Raw genomic sequence first — 25,902 nt, forward strand, 5'->3', positions numbered from 1 at the left:
CTACGGTTGTGGCTCGATTATAGTGGCAGGTTAGGAGAATTAGGTTAAGGTTAGGAAAAGGGTTAGGGTTAGGCCAAGCTAAAATGCTGTAATTCATTTAGCCACAACTGTAGAAAACATCAATTTCAGGAAACCATCAGTGTCACAACAATGGGAGCCGCTTGTGGACTTAATGACAGCTCTTTAGGCTTACCTCTAACCCCTGCTCATAACACTACAGTTATCCGTTCACCATTACTCCAAATCTACCATCTACAAATGGATTATAAGAAATGGGCACTTCATATCTAGCAGCATTTTAGTGCTGTGTTAGCCACAAAGCGGAGGCACTGTAATGCAAATTGAACCTTGGGCCCTTAATCATAAAGTGTCTCAGCGTTCGATTGCTGATCTAGGTTCAGGTCCCCATATCCATGGAATCTGATATTCATTATGACCTAAAAGGCTAAACTGATCCTAGATCATTAGTCCTACTCTGAGTCGCTTCATGAATGTGGGCACATGGCTCATGTTGTGCTCTCACTGCAGTCAGGTCAAAGAGAAACAATAGAATAACTTTAATGTTCCAACCACAACTTTGTCACCGTAAATGCATATTGAAAAAATGGGAAGGATATTGAATGGGGTTCTTTACATTGTGATATTATATGATAATGACGTGGTCATTGGTAGAAACTTTTATCTAAAGTGACTTATATTACAATTGCCAGTGATACATTCAGTATGTGGCCCATGTGGGGCGGCAAGTAGCCACCCCACATGGTAGCCTAGTGGTTAGAGCGTTGGACTGGTAACTGGAAGGTTGCAAGATCGAATCCCCGAACTGACAAGGTAAAAATCTGTCCTACTGCCCCTGAACAAGGCAGTTAACCCACTGTTCCTAGGCTGTCATTAAAAATAAAAATTTGTTCTTAACTGACTTGACTATTAAAATAAATGTGTGAATCAACTGCAACCCACTAGTGTTGACAGCACCATGCTCTAACCCACACAGTTGACCTAGCCAGTTGTAAACCTATGGATATACTTTATTGGTGAATTGTAAGCCATTTACAAACCCTCCATATGTCATAATGTAGCGGTTCGACCAATCTGCCATTTGTTGTTATTGTATTGACCAAAAGTAGGAAGACCAAGGAAATATAATAAAAACACTAACAAAACAATAGGTGTTGCTGCATCTGCTAGGACCCTTAATAAAAATGTAACTCACATTAGGGTACATCATGTCAAGCAGTTTTTAATTACACAAAAAAATACATTGCTGTAACATATGTGTAGGCATATAGGCCTAAAAAAAATATATATATGTATATATATATATACAGACATATACAGTGCCTTGCGAAAGTATTCGGCCCCCTTGAACTTTGCGACCTTTTGACACATTTCAGGCTTCAAACATAAAGATATAAAACTGTATTTTTTGTGAACAATCATGAAGTGGAACGACATTTATTAGATATTTCAAATTTTTTTAACAAATCAAAAACTGAAAAATTGGGCGTGCAAAATTATTCAGCCCCTTTACTTTCAGTGCAGCAAACCATCTCCAGAAGTTCAGTGAGGATCTCTGAATGATCCAATGTTGACCTAAATGACTAATGATGATAAATACAATCCACCTGTGTGTAATCAAGTCTCCGTATAAATGCACCTGCACTGTGATAGTCTCAGAGGTCCGTTAAAAGCGCAGAGAGCATCATGAAGAACAAGGAACACACCAGGCAGGTCCGAGATACTGTTGTGAAGAAGTTTAAAGCCGGATTTGGATACAAAAAGATTTCCCAGGCTTTAAACATCCCAAGGAGCACTGTGCAAGCGATAATATTGAAATGGAAGGAGTATCAGACCACTGCAAATCCACCAAGACCTGGCCGTCCCTCTAAACTTTCAGCTCATAAAAGGAGAAGACTGATCAGAGATGCAGCCAAGAGGCCCATGATCACTCTGGATGAACTGCAGAGATCTACAGCTGAGGTGGGAGACTTTGTCCATAGGACAACAATCAGTCGCATATTGCACAAATCTGGCCTTTATATGGAAGAGTGGCAAGAAGAAAGCCATTTCTTAAAGATATCCATAAAAAGTGTTGTTTAAAGTTTGCCACAAGCCACCTGGGAGACACACCAAACATGTGGAAGAAGGTGCTCTGGTCAGATGAAACCAAAATTGAACTTTTTGGCAACAATGCAAAATGAAGTAGCTTTTCAGACCTTTTGCCTCAGATTTGGCTTCGTTTTTCAGGCTGCAGGTAGCAAAAGGCATGTCTAGGGCAAGTTGCCATTGGTCAGAGCGCAGCAATAAGCGCACTCCATCAGGTGTTAGAAAGACAGTGAATACAGCAACCAGTCTTTTCCTTGAGAATGGCTCATCGCTCTGGGCTGCCACTGAACAGATTGTAAAGACGATTCACACATCCCAAAAAGGTTGATACTTCTGGGCACAACTGAGCTGCATGTACACCCACAAGATTAAGAGTATGGGAGGCACAAGGTGAGTATGTGGCCAGTGGATTCTTTTGCAATATGTGTGCATGAACTCCCTTCACTTTGCTTGACATATTTGCACCATTGTCATAGCCTTGACCATGGCAATCTGCTATGTCAATACCGTGCCCCTCTAATGCACTAAAAATCATTTCAGAAATGTCACTGCCTGTCTTTCTAGAAAATACTTTAAATTCAAGAAAACGTTCAATTATTTCCCATTCACCAGTTCCCTGAACTTGATCTTTGTGTACATATCTCACCAATAATACATTTGGCTCAGTATGGAACATGTCTGGGGTTCACATATCACATATGTAATAGATTGCATCGTCTCTTTCATTAAGTATTGTTTTCAAAACCCTTTGACCACATATTCCTATCAACTCGTTTTGGCTCTCAGGGCTGAGGTAATGAGTCAGTCGTGCTCACTATTTAGCTTCATTAAATAGTACCCGCAAAACACCTATCTCAACGTCAACAGTGAAGATGCTGGCCTTCTAGACAGAGCTCCTCTGCCCAGTGTCTGTGTTCTTTTGCCCATCTTAATCTTTAATTTTTATTGGCCAGTCTGAGATATGGATTTTTCTTTGCAACTCTGTCTAGAAGGCCAGCATCCCGGAGTGGCCTCTTCACTGTTGACGTTGAGGCTGGTGTTTTGCGGGTACTATTTAATAAAGCTGCCAGGACTTGTGAGGCGTCTGTTTCTCAAACTAGACACTAATGTACTTGTCCTCTTGCTCAATTGTGCACCGGGGCCTCCCACTCCTCTTTCTATTATGGTTAGAGCCAATTTGGGCTGTTCTGTGAAGGGAGTAGTACACAGCGGTGTATGAGATCTTCAATTTCTTGGCAATTTCTTGCGTGGAATAGCCTTCATTCATTCCTCAGAACAAGAATAGACTGACGAGTTTCAGAAGAAACTACTTTGTTTCTGGACATTTTGAGCCTGTAATCGAATCCACAAATGCTGATGCTCCAGATACTCAACTAGTCTAAAGAAGGAAAGTTTTATTTATTTTTTTAATTAGCACAACAGTTTTCAGCTGTGCTAACATAATTGCAAAAGGGTTTTCTAATGATCAATTGTGATGGTTGCTGATAATTGGCCTCTGTACGCCTATGTAGATTTTCCATAAAAAATCTGCCGTTTCCAGCTACAATAGTCATTTACAGCATTAACCATCCGATCGATGGTCGTCTACAGGAACGTAGGAGGGAAAAGAGGTCCAAATGCGGTCCCAATTGTTCACTCAGGGATCCCACCTTGCATCTGATTAACTCCAGAAGTCCCCAGCGTCTACATCTCCGAGAAGATCAGAGCTTACCAAGTCCCTCCAAGAGCCTCCGGAGACTGCCGTTCCCCCTCTTCCCGAGCCGATGCAGCTCGGCAGAGCTAGGCTGTCTCCAGCCGTACGCATACGCAGACTTGAGACCCAGAGTTGTCTGTGTTGCGGTACTGCCAGTCATTATGCGTCTACCTGTCCCTTTTATGCTGCAGTAGTTTATGTGTTGGCGGGCTAGGGTCAGTTTGTTATATCTGGAGTACTTCTCCTGTCCTATCCGGTGTCCTGTGTGAATTTAAGTATGCTCTCTCTAATTCTCTCTCTCTTTCTCTCTTTCTTTCTCTCTCTCGGAGGACCTGAGATCTAGGACCATGCCTCAGGACTACCTGGCATGATGACTCCTTGCTGTCCCCAGTCCACCTGGCCGTGCTGCTGCTCCAGTTTCAACTGTTCTGCCTGTGATTATTATTATTTGACCATGCTGGTCATTTATGATCATTTGAACATCTTGGCCATGTTCTGTTATAATCTCCACCCGGCACAGCCAGAAGAGGATTGGCCATCCCACATAGCCTGGTTCCTCTCTAGGTTTCTTCCTAGGTTTTGGCCTTTCTAGGGAGTTTTTCCTAGCCACCGTGCTTCTACACCTGCATTGCTTGCTGTTTGGGGTATCAGCTGATGTACGTAGGGCTATATAAATACATTTGATTTGATTCAAGAGACCTAGCTCATTCAGCACTCTGGTGGGCCTTAAATATATATTTTTTGTCGCCTCTCGCCCCTCTCCCCGTGCCATCCTGTGGTGGGGCGACCAGTCCAAGTCTCTCCAGGTACTCATCGACTCGGGGGCCGATTTGAGTCTCATGGACGTTACCCTGGCGTCCAAGCAGGGCATCCCTACTCAATTCCTTTCCATTTCCATGGATGTTAGAGCGCGGGACTGGCACACTATAGGCCAGGTCACCCACCAGACCACACCCGTCAACCTACGAGTGTCGGGGAACCACAGCGAGATTATCACATTTCTGCTGGTTGAGTCTCCGCAGGTTCCCGTGGTATTGGCATTCTCTTGGCTCCAGCAACACTGGGCTACTGGCGCCAACGTGGGCTGGAGCCTGTCCTGCCACACAGATTTCTTAGAATCAGCTCTGCCTGCCCCGGGACATCTTCCTGGGGGCTTGGAAATTGCCCCGGACCTCTCCGCCAGCGCCACAGAGTACCAGGACCTCCGGGAGGGGTTTAGTAAGGCCCGGGCCACTTCGCTTCCGCAGCACCGACTGGTATCTAAGAAGGTCAAGCCCGAGGCGCTGGCACACCACTATAGTGCCGCGGCTACTACCCCGGAAGCTGAGACCTTTCCCCCCCCGCTCCAAGATCATTAGCCCCTCTGCTGTTCGTCCTGTTGCCCAGTAACCTCCATATTTTTCCTACCTTTTCTGTGTCTAGAGTTAAAACCATGTCTGACTGCCCCTTGTCTCCTGTTTCCCCTCTCCCCCGTCTCATCAATGGCCGACCGGCGTACATGGTGAGACGCCTCCTGAAGGTTCTACCTCGGGGCAGGGGATTCCAATACCTGGTTGAGTGGGAGGGTTATGGCCAGGAGGGGAGGTGCTGGGTCCATCCTGGACCCAGGCCTCATCTCTGACTTCCAGCGCTGGCACCCCGCTCAACCAGGAATGCGCCCAGGTAGTACGCCAGGTGGTGTCCCTAGAGGGTGGGTACTGTCACACCCTGATCTGTTTCACCTGTCCTTGTGCTTGTCTCCACCCCCTTCCAGGTGTCGCCCATCTTCCCCACTTATCCCATGGGGAATTCAAACCTGTGTTCTCTCTGTCTGTGCGAGTTCATCTTGTTTGTTCAAGTCAACCAGCGTTTTCTCAGCTCCTGTTTTTACCCAGTCTCTCTTTTCTCATCCTCCTGGTGTTGAACCTTGCCTGGCCTAACTCTGAGCCCACCTGCTTCCTGCCGTCCTGTACCTTTGCCACTCCTCTGGATTATCGACCCCTGCCTGCCTTGACCTGTCGTTTGCCTGCAATAAACATTGTTACTTCAACACAGTCTGCACTTTGGTCTTACCTGAAACCTGATACCTAACCTTAAAAATTCGGAGTTAATGGCTCAATTTAACCTTAAATACTTATACATTTGACATTTTCAACAACTTTGAAATTTGAAGTTTGAGAAACATGGACTGTGAGAGCTAGTTACTCGCGGAATAGAAACAATACAATAACTTTCACGTTCCAGCTACTTCTACTTTTTCCACTGTATTTGCACATTGAAATAATGGGAATGATAGTGAATTGGGTTCTTTACATTGTGATACCATATGATAATGATATGGTCATTGGTAGACGCTTTCATCTAAAGCTACTTATATTACAATTGCCAGTGACACATACAGTGCCTTTAGAAAGTATTTAGGCCCCTTGATGTTTTCCACATTTCATTACAGCCTTATTCCAAAATGGATCAAATAAGAAAAATCCTCCTCATGACAAAGCAAAAACAGGTTTAGATATTTCTGCTAATTAATTTTTTAGAATAAGGCAATGACATAACAAAATGCATAAAAAGTCAAGGAGTCTGAATACTTTCTGAAGGCACTGTATCTAAAGCTACTTATATTACAATTGCCAGTGATACATACATTCAATATGTGGCCCATGTGGGAATCAACTGCAACCCCCTAGTGTTGCCAGCACCATGCTCTAACCCACATAGCCTGTTCAAACCCCTATAGGATATCCTTTATTTAGAAACCCTCCATAGATCATAATGTAGGGGTTCTGTTGTGTAAATTCTTACACAGGGACACTCAAAGTCAATTATCAATGAATCACTCTTTATTGTCAGCAAGCTGGAGAGGTCACAGTCAAACTTAGATGCATAAAGTACCGGTCTGAAGTGAGCTCTAACGGGCAGTCCCGTTAGTTCCCTTATATACTGAAAAGTTAGATTTGCATGATTTAGCTTCTTCATCATTCATAATTAATGTTTGCTTCATTCATGTGACAACCAATACTGGGCCATGCATGTGACAGACCAATACCTCACAAGGCTTCTTCTCTCTAAGCTGAGACCTTGAACCCCTTTCCCTAAACAAGGATCTGAGTGTACTGGCAAATTGCAGATACTGTCAGTGAGGATTCGTTTAATCAGTCACTTGCATGAACATATAAATTAGTTTATAGAAAAGCACAAACATAGAACACAGAAATTGGTAAATAGAAAAGCACCAACAAAATGTTTTCCATCACAGTTCTACCAACCTGCTAGGACCCCTAATAAAATATAATCACATTAGGTTACATCATGCCAAGCAGTTTTTTATAAAAAATAAAAAAAATAAATCCATCGGTCTGACATACGTGTAGGCATATAGGCCTACAATATGTCAGTTGATGGAAGAATGTTTTTGCTGGTTGATTAAGGGGTTGGATCGCTTGTCTCGATAGGTCCTCACACGGTATCTCTCCTCATTGCTGAGCAGTAGGAACTTGGACTGTGATCACCGGCTAGAAGAGAGAACTCACACACTCAATTAAGACGTTATAACAGTCATGTTATAACAACACAGATTATCTGGTCAAATACAATATTTCAATGATGAGAACAGGCCACTCAGCCCATTCTAGACACACCACAGGCATAGTATTGGTATGCCTGTTGTAGGCAGAGATGGACTGCATGAAATTGGACAATTTCTTCCCCTTGTTATCCTCATCATTAGCCAAATCATGATAATTCTGCACTAAAATCCCAATTTAGACTGGACCATTTGCCAATGGACTCGTCTGGCATTTGCCAGATCGGACTATGGACAGTTTTATTCTGATTCCAGAGGTTCCATTTCCACACTGACTCACCATTCGTGGTCCCGGGGAGCAGCAGTTGACCACCTTACAGCAGTAGGCAGCCAGCGTGACAGAGATAGCGATGATAGCAGTTTGTATCAGGATCAACTCAGCAAAGTAATGAGTAGCAGAATTCTGTTGACAAGAATTGGAGCATTGTGTACTTTCTTTTATATTTTTTTCCCATTGTACGACATGCACTACATGACCAAAAGTATGTGGATACCTGCTCGTCGAACATCTCATTACAAAATCATAGGCATTAATATGGAGTTGGTCACCCTTTGCTACTATAACAGCCTCCACTCTTCTGGGAAGGCTTTCAACTAGATGTTGGAACATTGCTGCGGGGACTTGCATCCATTCAACCACAAGAGCATTAGTGAGGTTGGGCACTGATGTTAGGAGATTAGACCTGACTTGCAGTCGGCATTCCAATTCATCCCAAAGGAGTTCGATGGGGTTGAGGTCAGGGCTCTTTGCAGGCCAATAAAGTTCTTCCACACTGATCTCGACAAACCACTTCTGTATGGACCTTGCTTTGTGCATGGGGGCATTGTCATCCTGAAACAGAAAAGGGCTTTCCCAAACTTATGCCACAAAGTTAGAAGAACAGATTAGTCTAGAATGTAATTGTATGCTATAGTGTTAAATGTCCCTTCACTGGAACTAAGAGGCCTAGCCCAAACAATGAAAAACAGACCCAGACCATTATTCCTCCTCCACTAAACATTACACTATGCATTGTGGCAGGTAGCGTTCTCCTGGCATCCACCAAACCCAAATTCGTTCGTCGGACTGCCAGATGGTGAAGTGTGATTCATCACTCAAGAGAACGCATTTCCACTGCTCCAGAGTCCAACGGCAGTGAGCTTTAACCACTCCAGCCGACGCTGGGCATTGTACGTCGCGATCTTAGGCTTGTGTGCGGATGCTCGTCAGCACGATGAACAGTTCTCGTGCTGATGTTGATTCTAGAGGCAGTTTGGAACTCTGCAGTGAGTGTTGCAACTGTGGACAGATTATTTTTTTACCCACTACGTGCTTCAGCACTTGGCGGTCCCATTCTGTGAGCTTGTGTAGCCTACCACTTTGCGGCTGAGCCGTTGTTGCTCCTAGATATTTCCACTTCAAATTAACATCACTTACTGTTGACGGACAGCTCAAACAGGGCAGAAATTAGACGAACTGACTTCGAAAGTGGTATCCTATGACGATGCAGCGTTGAAAGTCAGTGAGCTCTTCAATAAGGCCATTCTACTGTCAATGTTTGTCTATGGAAATTGCATGGCGGTGTGCTCGATTTTATACAGCTGTCAGTAACAGGTGTGGCCGAAATAGCTGAATCCACTCATTTGAAGGGGTGTCCACATACTATACTTTTATATAATTGTGTATTTGCCTCTACACATCCAATAAGTAATATTTGCATGTAGCATTTCATAGGACATTCTCAATCTCAGCCCACTTGAACATCTAATATAAGCATCACTTTAGCATTTACAGTGCATTCGGAAAGTATTCAGGCCCTTTGACTTATTCCACATTTTCTTACGTTGCAGCCTTATTCTAAAATTGATTAAATAAATGTTTTCCCACATTAATCTACACATAATAGCCATAATGGAAAAACGAAAACAGGTTTTTAGAAATCTTTGCAAATGTATAAAAAAAATATAGAAATACTCTATTTACACAAGTATTCAGACCCTTTTGTATGACTCGAAATTGAGCTCAGGCGCATCCTGTTTCCATTGATCATCCTTGAGATGTTTCTACAACTTGATTAGAGTCCACCTGTGGTAAATTCAATTGATTGGACATGATTTGGAAAGGCACACACTTTCCAAATCATATATAAGGTCCCACAGTTTACAGTTCATGTCAGAGCAAAAACCAAGCCATGAGGGTGAAGGAATTGTCTGTAGAGCTCTGAGACAGGATTGTGTCGAGGCACAGATCTGGGGCAGGGTACCAAAACATTTCTGCAGCATTGAAGGTCCCCAAGAACACAGTGGCCTCCATTCTTAAATTAAATAAGTTTGGAACCACCAAGGCTTTTCCTTGAGTTGCCTACCTGGCCAAACTGAGCAATCGGGGGAGAAGTTCCTTGGTCAGGGAGGTGACGGTCAGGGCCTTGGTCAGATGGTCACTCTGATAGAGCTCCAGAGTTCCTCTGTGAAGATAGTTGTCCTTCTGGAAGGTTCTACCATCTCTGCATCACACCAACAATCAGGCCTTTATGGTGGCCAGACAGAAGCCAATCCTAAGTAAAAAGGCACATGACAGCCCACTTGGAGTTTGCCAAAAGGTACCAAAAGGACACAGACCATGAGAAACAAGATTCTCAGGTCTGATGAAATCAAGATGAACCTTTTTGGCCTGAATGCCAAGCGTCACGTCTAGAGAAATGCTTGCACCATCCCTACGGGGAAGCATGGTTGTGGCAGAGACTGTTATTCAGTGGCATGGACTGGGAGACTAGTCAGGTTTGAGGGATAGATGTATGGAGCAAAGTACAGAGAGATCCTTGATTTAAAAAAAACTGCTCCAGAGAGCTCAGAACCTCAAACTGGGGCAAAGGTTCACCTTCCAACAGGACAATGACCGTACGCGCACAGCCAAGATAACGCAGAAGTGATTTGAGACAAGTCTCTGAATGTCTTTGAGTGGCCCAGCCAGAGTCTGGACTTGAACCCGATTGAACATCTCTTAAGAGACCTGAAAATAGCTGTGCAGCGACTCTCACTATCCAACCTGACAGAGATTGAGAGGATCTGCAGAGAAGAAGGTGGGAAACTCCCCAAATATGGGTGTGCCAGCATACAAGAAGATGTAAGGCTGTAATCACTGCCAAAGGTGCTTCAACAAAGTACTGAGTAAAGGTTTTGAATACTTATGTAAATGTGATATTTCTGTTTTACTTTTTTTTATACATTTGCAAGAAAATGATAAAAAAACTGTTTTTGCTTTGTCATTATGGGATATTGTGTGCCGATTGATTAGGGGGGGAAAACAATTTAATCAATTTTAGAACAAGGCTGTAACGAAATAAAACATGGAAAAAGTCAAGGGTCCTGAATACTTTCTGAATGCACTGTACATTGAACAATAACCAACACATACTGATATAGTGACTGTAAATACTCACATTAAATAAAACACAAGTCTTGTAGTAATCAGTGAGGTTCCCTTCACCATATTTCCAACAGCCATAATTGGGTGCTTCCATTCTTGCCACAGAGACGATCAAGTTGAACACTGATGCTACACAGGCCACTACCTGCATCCCCAGACAGGCCTTCAGCTGAGACAGAAGGAGAAGAGGAGAAGAGAAGAAATACCACTGCTACAGTATATCTCACTTCGTTCCTTAAAGAAGTTGTACACTTACAAATTGCAAAACTTACAGTGGGAAGATGGAGATTATGTGCAGCTATGGCCAAACAACCAGCTATGATCACCTGCAGAAAGTACAACAGTAAGAGACATGTCAGCCTCAGACTCAACACTCAGCTCTTTAAATTGCTTGTCTTTTAACATCTATCAAGTGAGTAGAGGGGGAACATGTATGGTGGGCACTCACAAACACTGATCCAATGATTTGTGGTGGGTCTAGAACCACTTCGCTCAAGCCGTTGGTGAGAATGACAATGACAGAACTGATATAGAACACACTGAGGGCAATCTGAGTCACCTGAGGGGGAGGAGAGAGTGGTGAAATAAAATGAACTACAGATTGTTATGAATAACATTTCATAGATTATAAAACATTATAGTGACATTTCATTGGATTGCCAGACCACACTTCATTTATTTGCTCAGGATGTTTTACCCCCAGTGCTTTGGGTTGAGACTCCAGGTACTTCTGTTTTTGGTGAGGATTCCTCTGAAATGTCACTGCGACAAGTGGACCCTCTGCACCAGGAACAGCCTCTTCATCTGAAAAGAGCATTTGAGAAAACTGTCTAGCAATAGACTGCTGCACCTACTGCAATACAACCCGATTTAAATGTTTTTTGGGAGCAGCATATTGAGACGATTTCTGTTCACATGCAAATGTTCTGGTATGAGATTGTTTTTATTTTTAAAGCAAACATGCAGATCAGAGTCCAGATTGTCTTGTTTTTACTAACCATGGAATGAAATGATATTTGTTTTACCTGCCATAACTGTTGGATGCTATTAAGATCTCTGAAATCTTCGATAATCTTTAAAGAAGTCTACTTTTGACTTCCTTGACGAAATTCAGAGAAAAACCACCAACGCCCCTGAACTCTTTGTGTGCCCCGTTATTTTATATGCAATCCCGCCCCCTTGTTGTCAGAGGAATTTGACCCCTCTCTAGGCCCACACACTCCTCCCCTTAACTGTTAGATTTCCTCAGTGCAGGACAGGATTTTCTAATGGATGTTTTCTACTGGCAAATTGTTGTAGACTATGTCTATGTTCAAAATTATACCTTAAGTAGTGCACTATATAGAGAAAAGGGTGCCAAGTTATGTTGCATATAGGGTAAGGTGCCATTTGTGACACAGTCTGTCTAGATTATCCATCTAATGAGGTAGGTTGATAGGAGTCAGAGTCAGGTTGTTGTTTCCCTGTAGAACATTCTCATGAAGAACAGAGGACTGATGGCAACTGATGGCCTAAATTCATTTTCCTCAACTCCATGATTATCCACAAACACATTATTTATCTGAGAGGAGACATTAAATAAGGGTCCTGCCATTTACTCTACAGCTGTAGACACACAAGCAGAGCAAAGTTTAAGAGAAGATTATTGTGCTGGGACTATGTTACTCTGGTGTGAAGCACAAAAGTCACTGGCTCTATAGTAGCAGTTAGGAGAACTAAAGTGGCAGGTTAGGAGAATTAACGTAGCAGGTTAGCAGTTTTAAAATATCAGTTTAGGAGAATTGGATTATCAGGTTAGGAGAATTAGGGTAAGGTTTGGAGAAGGGTTAGGCTTAGCTAAAATGCTGTACTCTCGCCACAACTGTAGAAGCCATCAGTTCTGAGAAACCATCAGTGTCACCACACCTGGAGTTGCTTGTGGATTTGACAGGTCTAAAACGCTTCCTCCTCTGACACCGTCAAAACACCAGCTATACGGGTGTCGGCTAGCATGAATCTGAATTAATCGAGCCCTTAATCATGCAATCACAGTAACATTATTTTTTATGTTTATTCAGCTCTTGTATTTCATTCAGCTCTTTAGGCTTTGTATACGATGTTATGCTCCACTCTTGCCCCTGTACCTAATACCTCTATCCCTTCCTCATAACACTATCGTTTTCCATGAACCATTTCTCCAAATCTACCATCTACAAATACATTTTTAGTGCCGAGGCAGCCACAAAGGAGTGGCATTGTAATACAAATTGGACCTCTGGGCCCGTATTCATAAAGCGTCTCAAGGTGGGAGTGCTGATCTAGGATCAGTTCCCTCCTGTCCACTGCACCGCCCGCAACCGTAGGGCTCTCCAGAGGGTGTTGCGGTCTTCCCAACGCATCTCCGGGGGCACACTGCCTGCCCTCCAGGACACCTACAGCAACCGATGTCACAGGAAGGCCATAAAGATCATCAAGGGCATCAACCACCCGAGCCACGGCCTGTTCACCCCGCTATCATCCAGAAGGCGAGGTCAGTACAGGTGCATCACAGGTGCTGCTATCTCATGGCCATCAGACTGTTAAATAGCCATCACTAGCCGGCTACCACCTGGTTACCTCCCCGTTACTCAACCCTCTACCTTAGAGGCTGCTGCCCTGTATACATAGACATGGCAACAAAGGCCAATTTAATAATGGAACACTTGCCACTTTGATAATGTTTACATACTGTTTTACTCGTCTCATATGTATATAGTGTATTATATTCTACTGTATTTTAGTCAATGCCACTCTGACATTGCTCGTCCTAATATTTATTTATGTATTCATTCTATTATTTTACTTTTAGAGCTGTGTATTGTCGTGAATTGTTAGATACTATTGCAATGTTGGTGCTAAGAACACAAGCATTTCGCTACACCCGCAATAACGTCTGCTAAATATGTGTATGTGATTAATACAATTTGATTTGAGGTAATCTGATATTCATTATGATCTAAAAGGTTAAACTGATCCTAGATCATTGGTCCTTCTCTGAGTAGCTTCATGAATGTGGGCCCATGGTTCATGTTGTGCTCTCACTGCAGTTAGGTCACCCATGATACAAGTCAGTATTCAACGTCCTGTGTCTGAGGACGTCGGGAGACGTGGAAACTGGCCATTAGCGGCAACAGTGAGCACTGTTACATTCAAGTAGGTTTCGGTTTTGCATGGGGATGGTGTATGGGCATAAGAATCTGCCTCTAATTCCATAGGTTGCATGTTCAAATCCAGCGATTAAACGTTTTACTTAGTTTTAAGCCTATCCCAAACCTTACACCTTACCTTAACCATTCGGAGTGAATGCCTAACCTAAATATTTGAGAGTTCATTCCTAAACTTAACCTTAAACACCTTAAACACAAATTTGACATTTACAACAACTTCGAAATTTGATGTTTGAGAAATATGGATGAACGTCCAATTCTGATGTGAGTCTGTGAGAGCTAGTTGCTCAATGAATAGAAACAATAGAATAATCATGTTCCAGCTACTTCTACTTTTTCACTGTACATGCACATTGAAATAATGGGAATGATATTAAATTGTGTTCTTTACATTGTGACACCATACAAAAATGATATGGTCATTGGTAAAATCCTATATCTAAAATGACTTATATTACAATTGCCAGTGATACATACATTCAATATGTGGCCCATGTGTGAATCAACTGCAACCCCCTAGTGTTGACAGCACCATGCTCAAACCCACACAGTAGCCTAGCCGGTTGTAAACCTATGGATATACTTTATTGGTGAATTGTAAGCCATTTACAAACCCTCCATAGATCATATATAAGGGTTCTACCAATCTGCCATTTGTTGTTATTGTATTGACCAAAAGTAGGAAGACCCAGGAAATATAATAAGAACACTAACAAAAATATAGGGTTGCTGCACCTGCTAGGACCCTTAATAAAATGTAACTCACATTAGGGTACATCGTATCAAAGTTTTTAATTACAAAAAGAGTTCCATCAGGTGACTTATACAAAACATTATGAACACCTGTTCGTTCCTTGACATGATCTGATCAGATCAGTCCAAGTGAAAGTTATGATCCCTTATTGGTGACACTTGTTAAATCCCCTTCAGTCAGTGTAGATGAAGGGGAGGAGACGGGTTCAATAATCATTTTTAAGCCTTGAGACAATTGAGACATGGATTGTGTATGTGTACCATTAAGAGGGTGAATGGGAAAAACAAAAGATTGAAGTGCCTTTGAACGGGGTATGGTAGTAGATGCCATGTGCACCGGTTTGTGTCAAGAACTGCAGCGCTGCTGGGTTTTTCACGCTAAACAGTTTCCTGTGTATATCAAGAAGGGTCCACCATCCAACGGACATCAAGCCATCAAGCCACTCAGCTGTGGGGAGCACAGTGTTCTTAATATTTTATGCACTCAGTGTATGTATAGATATATAGGCCTACAATATTTTAGTTAATGGAAGAATAACACATGTTTTTGCTGGTTAGTGAGAGGGTTGGATCTCTTGTCTTGATTGGTCCTCAAACTGGATCTCTCCTCATTATTGAGCAGGAGGAACTTGGACTGTGATCACCGGCTGGAAGATAGTACTCACACACTCAATTAAGACATTATAACCGTCATGTTATAACAACATTCAATCACTGATTATAATTCAGATGTTCTGTTCAGTATCTGGTCAAATGCAATATTTGAACGATGAGAACAGGCCACTACCTCATTCTAGACACACCATAGACATAGTATTGGTAGGCCTCCAACCAAACTTTGTATTTCAAGGTGATGTCTGTTGTCAGAAGGCAAGGACTGCATGGGACCAGAAATTGGCCTAGTCATTTACAACTCACTGGAACATTTTCTTTCCCTTGTCGTTCCCATCATAAGCCAAATCATGATAATTCTGTGATAAAACCCCAATTTAGACTGTCCCACTGACCAATGGATCCGTCTGGTATTTGCCAGAACTGACCTATGGCCAGTCCATTTCTGATTTTAGAAGTTCCATTTCTACACTGACTCACCATTCGTTGTCCTGGAGAGCAGCAATTGACCACCTTGCAGCAGTAGGCAGCGAGCGTGACAGAGATAGCGATGAGAGCAGTATTTATCAGGACCAACTCAGCAAGGTAATGTCCAGTAGAAGCCTGTTGACAAGAATTGGAGCAATGTGTACTTTGTTTCATGTGTTTATTCCTATTGTATGACATATTTTCCTTCCTTTACACATTTAATTTGTAATATTTGCATGAGACATTTGATAGGACATTCTTAATCTCAGCCCACTTTATCATCCAATATGATCATCCCTGTTTGAACATCCCCTTTTTCAATGTCAATTTACATTAAAGTATTTCCAACACATACTGACATATTGTCTGTACATACTCACAGTGATTGAATAGCAAGAATCATTGTGATCGGTGCTGTTGACTTCAACGTATATCCAGCAGCCATAACCATGTCTGTGTCCAGCCATGTCTGACACAGAGAAGATCAAGTTGATCACTGACGCTACACAGGCCACCACCTGCATCCCCAGACAGGCCTTCAGCTGAGACAGAGGGGGGAGAAGAGAGCAGCTGAGAGCAGAATAAATGCCACTGATACAGTATATCTCACCTGTTTTGTCAAAGAACATCTACGCCTACAAATTGCATAACTTACAGTGGGAAGATGGAGATTCTGTGCAGCTATGGCCAAACTACCAGCTATGATCACCTGTAGTGAACACAACAGTAAAAGTCACATCAAACACTCAACTCTTTCATTTGCTTGTCTTTTAATATCAATCAAGTGAGTGCAGGGGGCACATGTATGGTGGCCACTCACAAACACTGATCCAATAACATGTGTTAAATCTTCAACCACCATGCTCATGCTGTTGTCGAACATGACAATGACAGAACTGATATAGAACACACTGAGGGCAATCTGAGTCACCTGAGGGGGGAGGAGAGAGGAGTGAAGTAAACTGAGCTACATATAACATAAAATAACATTTCATAAATCATAATACATTATAGTGACCTTTAAATTGATTGCCAGAATACACAGACCACACTTCATTTATTTGCTCAGGATGATTTACCCCCAATGCTTTGGGTTCAGACTCCAGGTACTTCTGTTTTTTGTGAGGAGTTCTCTGAAAAGTCACTGCGACAAGGGGACCCTCTGCACCAGGCACGGCCTCTTCATCTGAAAATAACATTTGAGTAAACAGTCTTGCAATAGACTGTTGAACCTACTGCAATTCAATCCAATTGATCAAATAGATTGAAATGTTCTTTGGAAGAGCATATTGTGCAGATTGCTGTTCACATGCAAAGGTTCTTAACTATTACATTTCCTCAGTGCAGGACAAGACATTCTAACTGATGGTTTTTACTGGCATTATTGTAGTTTATGTCTGTGTTCAAAATGCCACTCTAAGTCGTGTCAGAGGAAGGCTCAAAAAAGATTGCGTTTGTTTTTAAAGCAAACATGCAGATCAGAGTCCAGATTGTCTTGTTTTTACTAACCATGCAATGCAATGATATTTGTTTTACCTGCCATAACTGTTGGATGTTATTAAGATCTCAGAAATTTTCGATAATCTTTCAAATAGTCTACTTTTGACTTCCTTGACGAAATTCAGAGCAAAACCACCAACGCCCCTAAACTCTTTGTGTGCCCCGTTATTTTTTATCAAATCCCGCCCCCTTGTTGTTAGAGGAATTTGACCCCTCTCTACACACTCTACACATTTGACCCCTCCCACACACTCCTCCCCTTAACTGTTAGATGTCCTCAGTGCAGGACAAGAAATTCTAACTGATGGTTTTTACTGGCATATTGTTGTAGACTATGTCTATGTTCATAATGACATCCTAAGTAGTGTCAGAGGAAGGCCCAAAAAATTGTCAAATGGCCACCCGGACAACTTGGCAGTAAGACTGCTGAACAATTAATCACATGGCCATCTGGACTATCATCAGCATAGCAGTGGAAGTGAACTTTACGATGTTGCAAGATCTCGCCCAGGGGTAGGAGGAATATGGATTCTTCTGACAATAACTATTCATGATTGAGGAAGGTTTTTGCACATTAAATGATTGATTTACAGGAATGAGGTCCAATATTTGAATCATCAATTAAATGTATTCATAAACCTATTGCTTAAAGCTACATGGTTCACTACAAATCACTTATCAATCCATAATCATTTAGCAGTTGTGAGATGGATGCCTACTTTAAGTAATAATGAGAGTGTATCTAGTCACACTACATCAAGCTGCCTTCAAACATAAATAACTAATACACAATGATAAATGCAGTATCAACATTGTTCTGAAACATGTTGGCTGGAGTTATGCTGTTATCTAATAACCAATACCGCTAGACTGTAATTACACAGCAGTTACATAGCAGTTACATAGCAGTTATTATGGAAGTACAAAGTGATACCATGTTCCCTAATTTGTTTTAAAGTGAACAGTAAGAAAACATTTTTATCCAGCCTGGCACTATCACACCTGAATTGACTGGCCAATGAAGTACAAATCCATTGATACAGCCTAATGCAATTTGTTGTATCTGCCTGAGATAGAGTTCAAATCGACAGCAGATCTGCAATAATATCACACAATCTTCAGCGATAACACTCATACTATGATCCTATCACCAATATATACTTATTAGCTTTCACTTTAAATTAGAAACAGCAATATATACAAAGGTCATACATTTATGGAGGCGTGCCCAGGGAGAAGGAGAGCTGATCCTTTTTTTTGTTTTTTTTGTTCACCTTTATTTAACCAGGTAGGCTAGTTGAGAACAAGTTCTCATTTGCAACTGCGACCTGGCCAAGATAAAGCAAAACAGTGTGACACAGACAACAACACAGAGTTAGACATGGAGTAAACAATAAACAAGCCAATTACACAAACAAGTCAATGGCACAGTAGAGAAAGGAAAGTCTATATACAGTGTGTGCAAAAGGCATGAGGAGGTAGGCAATAAATAGGCCACAGGAGCTAATAATTACAATTGAACAGATTAACACGAGTGATAAATGTGCAAGTAGAGATACTGGTGTGCAAAAGAGCAGAAAAGTAAATAAAATAAAAACAGTATGGGGATGAGGTAGGTAGATTGGGTGGGCTATTTACAGATGGACTATGTACAGCTGCAGTGATCGGTTAGCTGCTCAGATAGTTGATGTTTAAAGTTGGTGAGGGAAATATAAGTCTCCAACTTCAGCGATTTTTGCAATTTGTTCCAGTCACTGGCAGCATAGAACTGGAAGGAAAAGCGGCCAAATGAGGTATTGGCTTTGGGGATGATCAGTGAGATAAACCTGCTGGAACGTGTGCTACGGGTGGGTGTTGTTATCGTGACCAGTGAACTGAGATAATGCGGAGCTTTACCTAGCATAGACTTATAGATGACCTGGAGCCAGTGGGTCTGGCGACGAATATGTAGCGAGGGCCAGCCGACTAGAGCATACAGGTCGCAGTGGTGGGTGGTATAAGGTGATTTGGTAACAAAACGGATGGCACTGTGATAGACTGCATCCAGTTTGTTGAGTAGAGTGTTGGAAGCTATTTTGTAGATGACATCGCCGAAGTCGAGGATTGGTAGGATAGTCAGTTTTACTAGGGTAAGTTTGGCAGCGTGAGTGAAGGAGGCTTTGTTGCGAAATAGAAAGCCTATTCTAGATTTGATTTTTGATTGGAGATGTTTAATATGAGTCTGGAAGAAGAGTTTACAGTCTAGCCAGACAACTAGGTATTTGTAGTTGTCCACGTATTCTAAGTCAGAGCCGTCCAGGGTGGTGATGCTAGTCGGGCGGGTGCGGGCAATGAACGGTTGAAAAGCATGCATTTGGTTTTACTAGCGTTTAAGAGCAGTTGGAGGCCACGGAAGGAGTGTTGTATGGCATTGAAGCTCGTTTGGAGGTTAGTGAGCACAGTGTCCAAGGAAGGGCCAGAAGTATACAGAGTGGTGTCGTCTGTGTAGAGGTGGATCAGGGAATCGCCCGCAGGAAGAGCGACATCATTGATATATACAGAGAAAAGAGTCAGCCCGAGAATTGAACCTGTGCTACCCCCTTAGAGACTGCCAGAGGTCCGGACAACATGCCCTTTGATTTGACACACTGAACTATCTGTAAAGTAGTTGGTGAACCAGGCGAGGCAGTCGTCAGAAAAACCAAGGCTATTGAGTTTGCCGATAAGAATACGGTGATTGACAGAGTCGAAAGCCTTGGTTAGGTCGATGAAGACGGCTGCACAGTACTGTCTTTTATCGATGGCGATTATGATATCGTTTAGTACCTTGAGCGTGTCTGCCGGATTGCACAGCGGAGAAGGTACGGTGGGATTCGAAATGGTCATTGATGTGTTTATTAACTTGGATTTCGAAGACTTTAGATAGGCAGGGCAGGATGGATATAGGTCTGTAACAGTTTGGGTCTAGGGTGTCACCCCCTTTGAAGAGGGGCATGACTGCGGCAGCTTTCCAATGTTTAGGGATCTCAGACGGTAAGAAAGAGAGGTTGAACAGGCTGGTAATAGGGGTTGCAACAATGGCGGCGGATAGTTTTAGAACTAGAGAGTCCAGATTGTCTAGCCCATCTGATTTGTACTAGTCCAGGTTTTGCAGCTCTTTCAGAACATTTGCTGTCTGGATATGGGTGAAGGAAAAGCTGGGGAGGCTTGGGCGAGTAGCTGCGGGGGGGCGGAGCTGTTGGCCGGGGTTGGAGTAGCCAGGAGGAAGGCATGGCCAGCCGTTGAGGGAGGCATGGCCAGCCGCTAGTTGGACCCTGGAGGCGCACTGGAGGGCTGGTGCGTGGTGCCGGCACTGGTGGTACCGGGCTGTGGACACGCACCTCAGGGCGAGTGCGGGGAGGAGGAACAGGGCGTACTGGACTGTCGAGGCGCACTATAGGCCCGGTGCGTGGTGCCGGCACTGGTGGTACCGGACTGGGGACACGCACCTCAGGGCGAGTGCGAGGAGCAGGAACAGGGCGTACTGGACCCTGGAGGCTCACTGTAGGCCTGGTGCGTGGTGCCGGAACTGGTGCTACCGGGCTGGGGACACGCACCTCAAGGCGAGTGCGGGGTGGGGCACAGGATACACTGGACCGTGGAGACGCATTGGAGATCCAGAACATAGAGCTGGCTCAATACGTCCTGGCTGAATGCCCATTCTAGCCTGGCAAATGCGAGGAGCTGGAATAGAGCGCACCGGGCTAGAATAGTGCACTGGAGACACCGTGAGCATCTCTGCATAACAGGTGCCTGACCAGTTACACGCTCCCCATGGTAAGCACGAGGAGTTGGCTCAGGTCTCTTACCTGACTCAGCCAATCTCCTCGTGTGCCACCCCCCCAAAGAAAATATTGGGGTTGCCTCTCGGGCTTCCGTGCTGGCCATGTACCTTCATATCTTCGCTGTTCCTCTATTCTCCTGTATTTCTCCTCGTAGTATCGCCGTTCCGCTTTCGCTGCCTCTAACTCCTCCTTAGGACTGTAATACTCCCCCGGCTGTGTCCAGGGTCCTGCTCCATCTAATATCTCCTCCCAGGTCCATTTCCCCATTAAGCGCTGTTCCTCCTTTTCACGCTGCTTGGTCCTGGTTTGGTGGGTTATTCTGTCACGTTCGTCATAACGAGGAGAGCAAGGCGCAGTGTGATAAGAATACCTTCTTTATTTACACGAAGAACACTAAACAAACTAACATAACAACAAAATGACCGTGATGCTATAAGACACAAGTGCTGACAGGCAACTACACATAGACAATAACCCACCAAACCAAAATGGAAAATTGCAACCTAAATAGGATCCCCAATCAGAGACAACGATAAACAGCTGTCTCTGATTGGGAACTAATTCAGGCCACCATAGACCTACATATACCTTGGCATTCTAAAACCCCATAGATATACAAAAACCCTAGACAGGACAAAAACTAAACCAACCACCCATGTCACACCCTGACCTAACCAAAATAATAAAGAAAACAAAGATAACTAAGGTCAGGGCGTGACACATAGCTGACAAATGCACCCAAGTGTATTTTTCTCTCGTGCACTCTCTCTCACTCTCTCTCTTTTGAAATCCCCATTTTGTGTATTGTGTTGGCCCGCTAGGGACCTGTTTTATCGTACTAAGTTCTAATCAATAGCCTAGACTCTGTGTTTATGTAAGTGTATCTTATATTATCATTTTAGCTTGTTAGCAAATCAATAATCTACTAAATTGGTGGGGTACGGATTTATTTGATGAGACTTTGGTTTGTGCAGATTCTCAGATTATGTGACGTTCAGACTGAGACTGTAGAGGAAATGTATTAATTAGCGGCTGTTGTAAAATCGATACTCTGATATTGTTTGAGTTATTTTGGGAAATAGAAAGTCAATAAAACTAAACTTTCCCATGGTGCCCCAGGTTAATGAGTTAATACTTCCCTGATTCATTTAATCACGTAATTATAAACGGTTAATCATTCGACGAGCAGCAGTCATCACATTAATCAATACAACGTCACAACACTGGTTATAATGAGTCCTAATACAAACTTTTGTGTAACAGATAACCTCAGACACCCTGGTGACAATGGACATCTCCCAACTTTATGAACATTTCAAATAGAACAAATCTTCCTATTTGTATTTTGGTGATTAATATAGGGCAGACTGACATGTTCTCTACTTTCTCCCCTTTCCACTTGCCTCCTTTTTTGCAGTAATGCTGCATTCACTTCGTTACATGTATGTATACATCCTATTCATACTATTGTTAATACATATAATAAAATGTTTCAACATATTGTCATTACTTAAAGGGCTGTGAAAACAATGTAAATGTCACAATATATTTAGGGGTGCAAAACCCAGATACAAATCATGGGTTTATCTATTGCCATGGACATAGCATCTTTCTTCCCAATCCATTTGCAAATGACTTTAAACTGCATGTTTCTCATTTGATGATTTAGGACAGGGTTCCTCAACTGGCTGTGGTTTTATTTGGCCCCTCAAGTTTTCTGAGCAACATTAATATAGATACTTTTTTTCTGCGGTAGGAAAGTCTGAAAGGCCTCTCATCTTTCAGTCTTATTCTATGCACAAAGTCTCTTGGTTCGCCACAGTCCAATTTCCCTCTGGAAAATATGCTGTCATATTTCACAACCAGGCCTGCCATCTTGTGTTTCCATTCATCTGATACTCCACAGGAGGCAATGTCAACATCTGTCAGACCCATGTCTTTGAACACATCAGCATATGAGCGTTTTTCTACCTGTTCAGTCGTGGTTCCAATGACATTCTGTGCAACATATTGTTTGTCATCACATTGACCACAGCAGCTGCTGTTTAACTCCAGGTCTTCCAATGCTATTACAGGGGAATACATCTGCCAGTTTTGCATTACACTTCAGTGTAACCGGGCGATCTTGGAGATTAAACACCTCATGGGGATCCATTTGTCACCCTCCAGCAGGCATACAGTACGACCAACTAACACACTCATCTGTGCTGCTCGGGACATTGTGGGCTCTACAATAACAGTACTGCCAATGGAAAAGGGCTATTTTCCTTTCAGCCTACCCCAGACTAAGGGTTCATGTTTTATAAATAGTGTCACACACTGGCTGAGAACAACAGTGGCAACTTTTTTTCAGGCATTTTACTTCCTTGCCAACGGTCAACATTTTCCAGTATGCTTTGAAGTGCATCTGATTCATCAGAAAGACCATTGACTGGTTGTGATATTGCTTTCCAATATCCATCTGAACTTTTTAGTTGATGGAGGACGTTTCAGTACATTTGTTACAATGATCACGTCATCAGTTTGCCCTGGCATAACTAAGACTGGCACCAGCATCTTGCAGTTCATTAATTTGATATGGAGCTCATATTCAGATTTGTGATTGACCTGTTGCCCTTCACATCCCACGAGTACTACAGGAGTGGACATTTTCGAGCTTTCAGTTAAGACATGTTTCGAAGCAATGTATACTCAGCAGATTCACTTAACATACAGGCCATTGAACCACTATCAATGAGTCCTCTCAGTTCTACTGAGCCTTGCACGGTCACTGGTGCATAGAACAGACTTTCATTGCCGGTTATTCTCTGAGTACGTTGATATATCACATTTGTGTTGCCTTGATTTTTCTCTTTGTATGAAGACAGTTCTATTTCAGGATCAGTTTCATTTATAGTTTTTAGCTGCACCTTTCCCTTCAAGGTGCAGACCTATTAGTTTAAAGCTGGACCTTTCCCTTCAAGGTGCAGACCTATTAGTTTAAAGCTGGACCTTGATTTTGTGGCCACTCTCTTCTAACCTCCTGCTTTTGTGGGCAGTCTATGGTTTGATGGCCAGGATTGTGACATTTGAAGCACAGGCGGTCATTAAGACAGTGAGACCGAGTGGATTGAGCCACATCTTTACATATAGCACATGAGAAGGAGGGAGACAGCTGTACAGTTCTGCGGGGCCCTCTTGTGGCAGGGTGAGCAGCGTTTTGGTTCATAATAAACTGTTCTAGCAGTGTTACAAGTTTTGTTATTGTCACCTGATCATTGCAACTCTGAACTCCTTGAACTGCTGAGCTAAGGACGGGGTGCTCTGGGCTCACTGTTTTGTGGATGTCTTCCTGTAGTGTCAATATATTTAGCTGTTTTGCTTCCTCCTTGTAGCCAATCTGTCATTTTGGTGGCTGTCTATCAATTCCTGAACTTCAGCCACTGTCCATTTCTCCCTAGGCTTGCATCCGAATGCTGTGTACAGTTCATGATTGGGGCAGTGCTTCACAAATATCATGGCGACCGCATGACCCACGTCATCCATCTGTCTGCCCTGTCTTTGTAGACATTCATTAGCTAGATCTGCTACTCGGTTAAGGCGCACCCAGTATTCTAAGTTATTCTCCCCGTGATAAGGTTTGGTTTCATAAAAATCTTGAAGTGGCGTAGTAGAGGAGATGGTCTCACCAAAATGCTGTTTCAAAATACTGAAAATAACCTCAGGGTCTCTGCTGATGGAACAAGAGGGTTGCTGCGGATTCCTATCTTGACTAAATCCTTTGCCCTCCCCATTAACCTCTCCATGATTTCATGACCTTGCTCTGGCATTTTGTGACCTTTCTTTACCAAGTAAGTCTTCATAATTTCCTGCCACTCATACACAGTACATTTATCTGTTCCATCACTCTGAAAGTGGGTGGCTCACACATGTCAGATTTCATGACAAAGTTAACCTTGGATCAATCTGGCATGCACACTGGGACAGTGTCGGCAGATACCTTGGATGGAGTGATATTACTTGCTGACAGACTCGAAACAATACCGTGACCAATCTCTTGACCCATCTGCTTGACTAAATCAAGCATAACACTCTGCTGCGTAAGGTATTCATCATCATTGGAGTATTTATCATATCCATCACTCTGACATGTTGTTTGATCAATAACATCCTCTTGTTCATTTACTGATGTTACACCAGCACGCCCAGTAAAACTATGCTCTACCATTCTAGCTATCTGAGCCCCCCTACCAATACTGGGGGTTACAATATCACAGGTAACTGGGTTATAAGTCCTCACTCACCAGTAAAAGTGGTGGATCACCATTGGGCTTGACCAGAGTACCTGGATTTTTTGGTGTGGACATATTTAAATTGACTGTCTCATGAAGTTGACGGCAGGTGTAGTCCTCTTCTCTGGAGCACTGCTGTGATTGGCGATGGCAGATCTTGTAGATCCGGGTCACCAACTTCACGTAGCCCCCCAGAAGAAAGGCACACGGACCACCCACACTTCAGGACTCGGTTTTTATCTGCAGTAAAATATATCAAACATTAATGACAGGCATTGGCAGGAGGGTCACAGCCACACCCTCACTGCTCTCAGAATATCTATCTCAGACTCAGGAGCGGGCAAACCAACTTCCCAAACAGGGGAGAAGCATTCAAAACCCACTAGTTGTTCCTTCAAAGAAAATTATACAAAAATGGTCTGAAGACCTAGTCTGAAGACCTCTCGTATTGCCAACCTTACTACAATGGCAGCAAATATTCCTATGGATTCAGCAACGCATAATGAAAGGAAACTTTATTTATATCACCCCTTTTCCTGA

The 25,902-nt window shown here is 43.0% G+C and overlaps 3 protein-coding genes across 9 annotated transcripts; 1 reads left to right on the top strand and 2 right to left on the bottom strand.

Moving 5' to 3' along the window:
• Window positions 1-2,197: 2,197 nt before the first annotated feature.
• On the top strand, window positions 2,198-5,828 carry LOC149983099 (uncharacterized). The gene is made up of 2 exons (XM_090238887.1): window positions 2,198-2,496; window positions 4,129-5,828. Exon 2 carries the CDS (start codon window positions 4,639-4,641, stop codon window positions 5,155-5,157), a length of 519 nt encoding a protein of 172 aa, XP_090095013.1. The 5' UTR covers window positions 2,198-2,496; window positions 4,129-4,638; the 3' UTR covers window positions 5,158-5,828.
• Window positions 5,829-6,603: 775 nt separating this feature from the next.
• Window positions 6,604-11,975, bottom strand: LOC118936660 (membrane-spanning 4-domains subfamily A member 4A). 2 transcript variants are annotated; one of them, XM_036980979.2, is made up of 7 exons: window positions 11,796-11,975; window positions 11,468-11,574; window positions 11,219-11,329; window positions 11,043-11,096; window positions 10,784-10,939; window positions 7,645-7,767; window positions 6,604-7,293 (listed from the first exon to the last, which is right to left on the bottom strand). In XM_036980979.2, exons 1-7 carry the CDS (start codon window positions 11,800-11,802, stop codon window positions 7,255-7,257), a joined length of 597 nt encoding a protein of 198 aa, XP_036836874.2. In that variant the 5' UTR covers window positions 11,803-11,975; the 3' UTR covers window positions 6,604-7,254. The 2 variants fall into 2 exon arrangements, with proteins under 2 accessions (XP_036836874.2, XP_090095007.1); XM_090238881.1 differs by having other exon boundaries at window positions 7,645-8,196; window positions 11,796-11,943.
• A 2,753-nt stretch (window positions 11,976-14,728) lies between these two features.
• On the bottom strand, window positions 14,729-25,847 carry LOC110526598 (membrane-spanning 4-domains subfamily A member 4A). 6 transcript variants are annotated; one of them, XM_090238883.1, is made up of 7 exons: window positions 25,375-25,847; window positions 16,868-16,974; window positions 16,609-16,719; window positions 16,444-16,497; window positions 16,169-16,330; window positions 15,801-15,923; window positions 14,729-15,355 (listed from the first exon to the last, which is right to left on the bottom strand). In XM_090238883.1, the coding sequence occupies exons 3-7, from the start codon at window positions 16,669-16,671 to the stop codon at window positions 15,320-15,322; spliced, it is 438 nt and encodes a 145-aa protein (XP_090095009.1). In that variant the 5' UTR covers window positions 16,672-16,719; window positions 16,868-16,974; window positions 25,375-25,847; the 3' UTR covers window positions 14,729-15,319. The 6 variants fall into 6 exon arrangements, with proteins under 6 accessions (XP_090095009.1, XP_021463374.2, XP_090095012.1 ...); XM_021607699.3 differs by lacking the exon at window positions 25,375-25,847 and adding an exon at window positions 17,325-17,422; XM_090238886.1 differs by lacking the exon at window positions 16,609-16,719 and having other exon boundaries at window positions 16,807-16,974; window positions 25,375-25,692.
• Window positions 25,848-25,902: the final 55 nt, after the last annotated feature.

The sequence above is a fragment of the Oncorhynchus mykiss genome, chromosome 6 (assembly GCF_057628025.1).
Source record: "Oncorhynchus mykiss isolate SJ-2025 chromosome 6, ASM5762802v1, whole genome shotgun sequence".
Taxonomy (NCBI): Eukaryota; Metazoa; Chordata; class Actinopteri; order Salmoniformes; family Salmonidae; genus Oncorhynchus; species Oncorhynchus mykiss.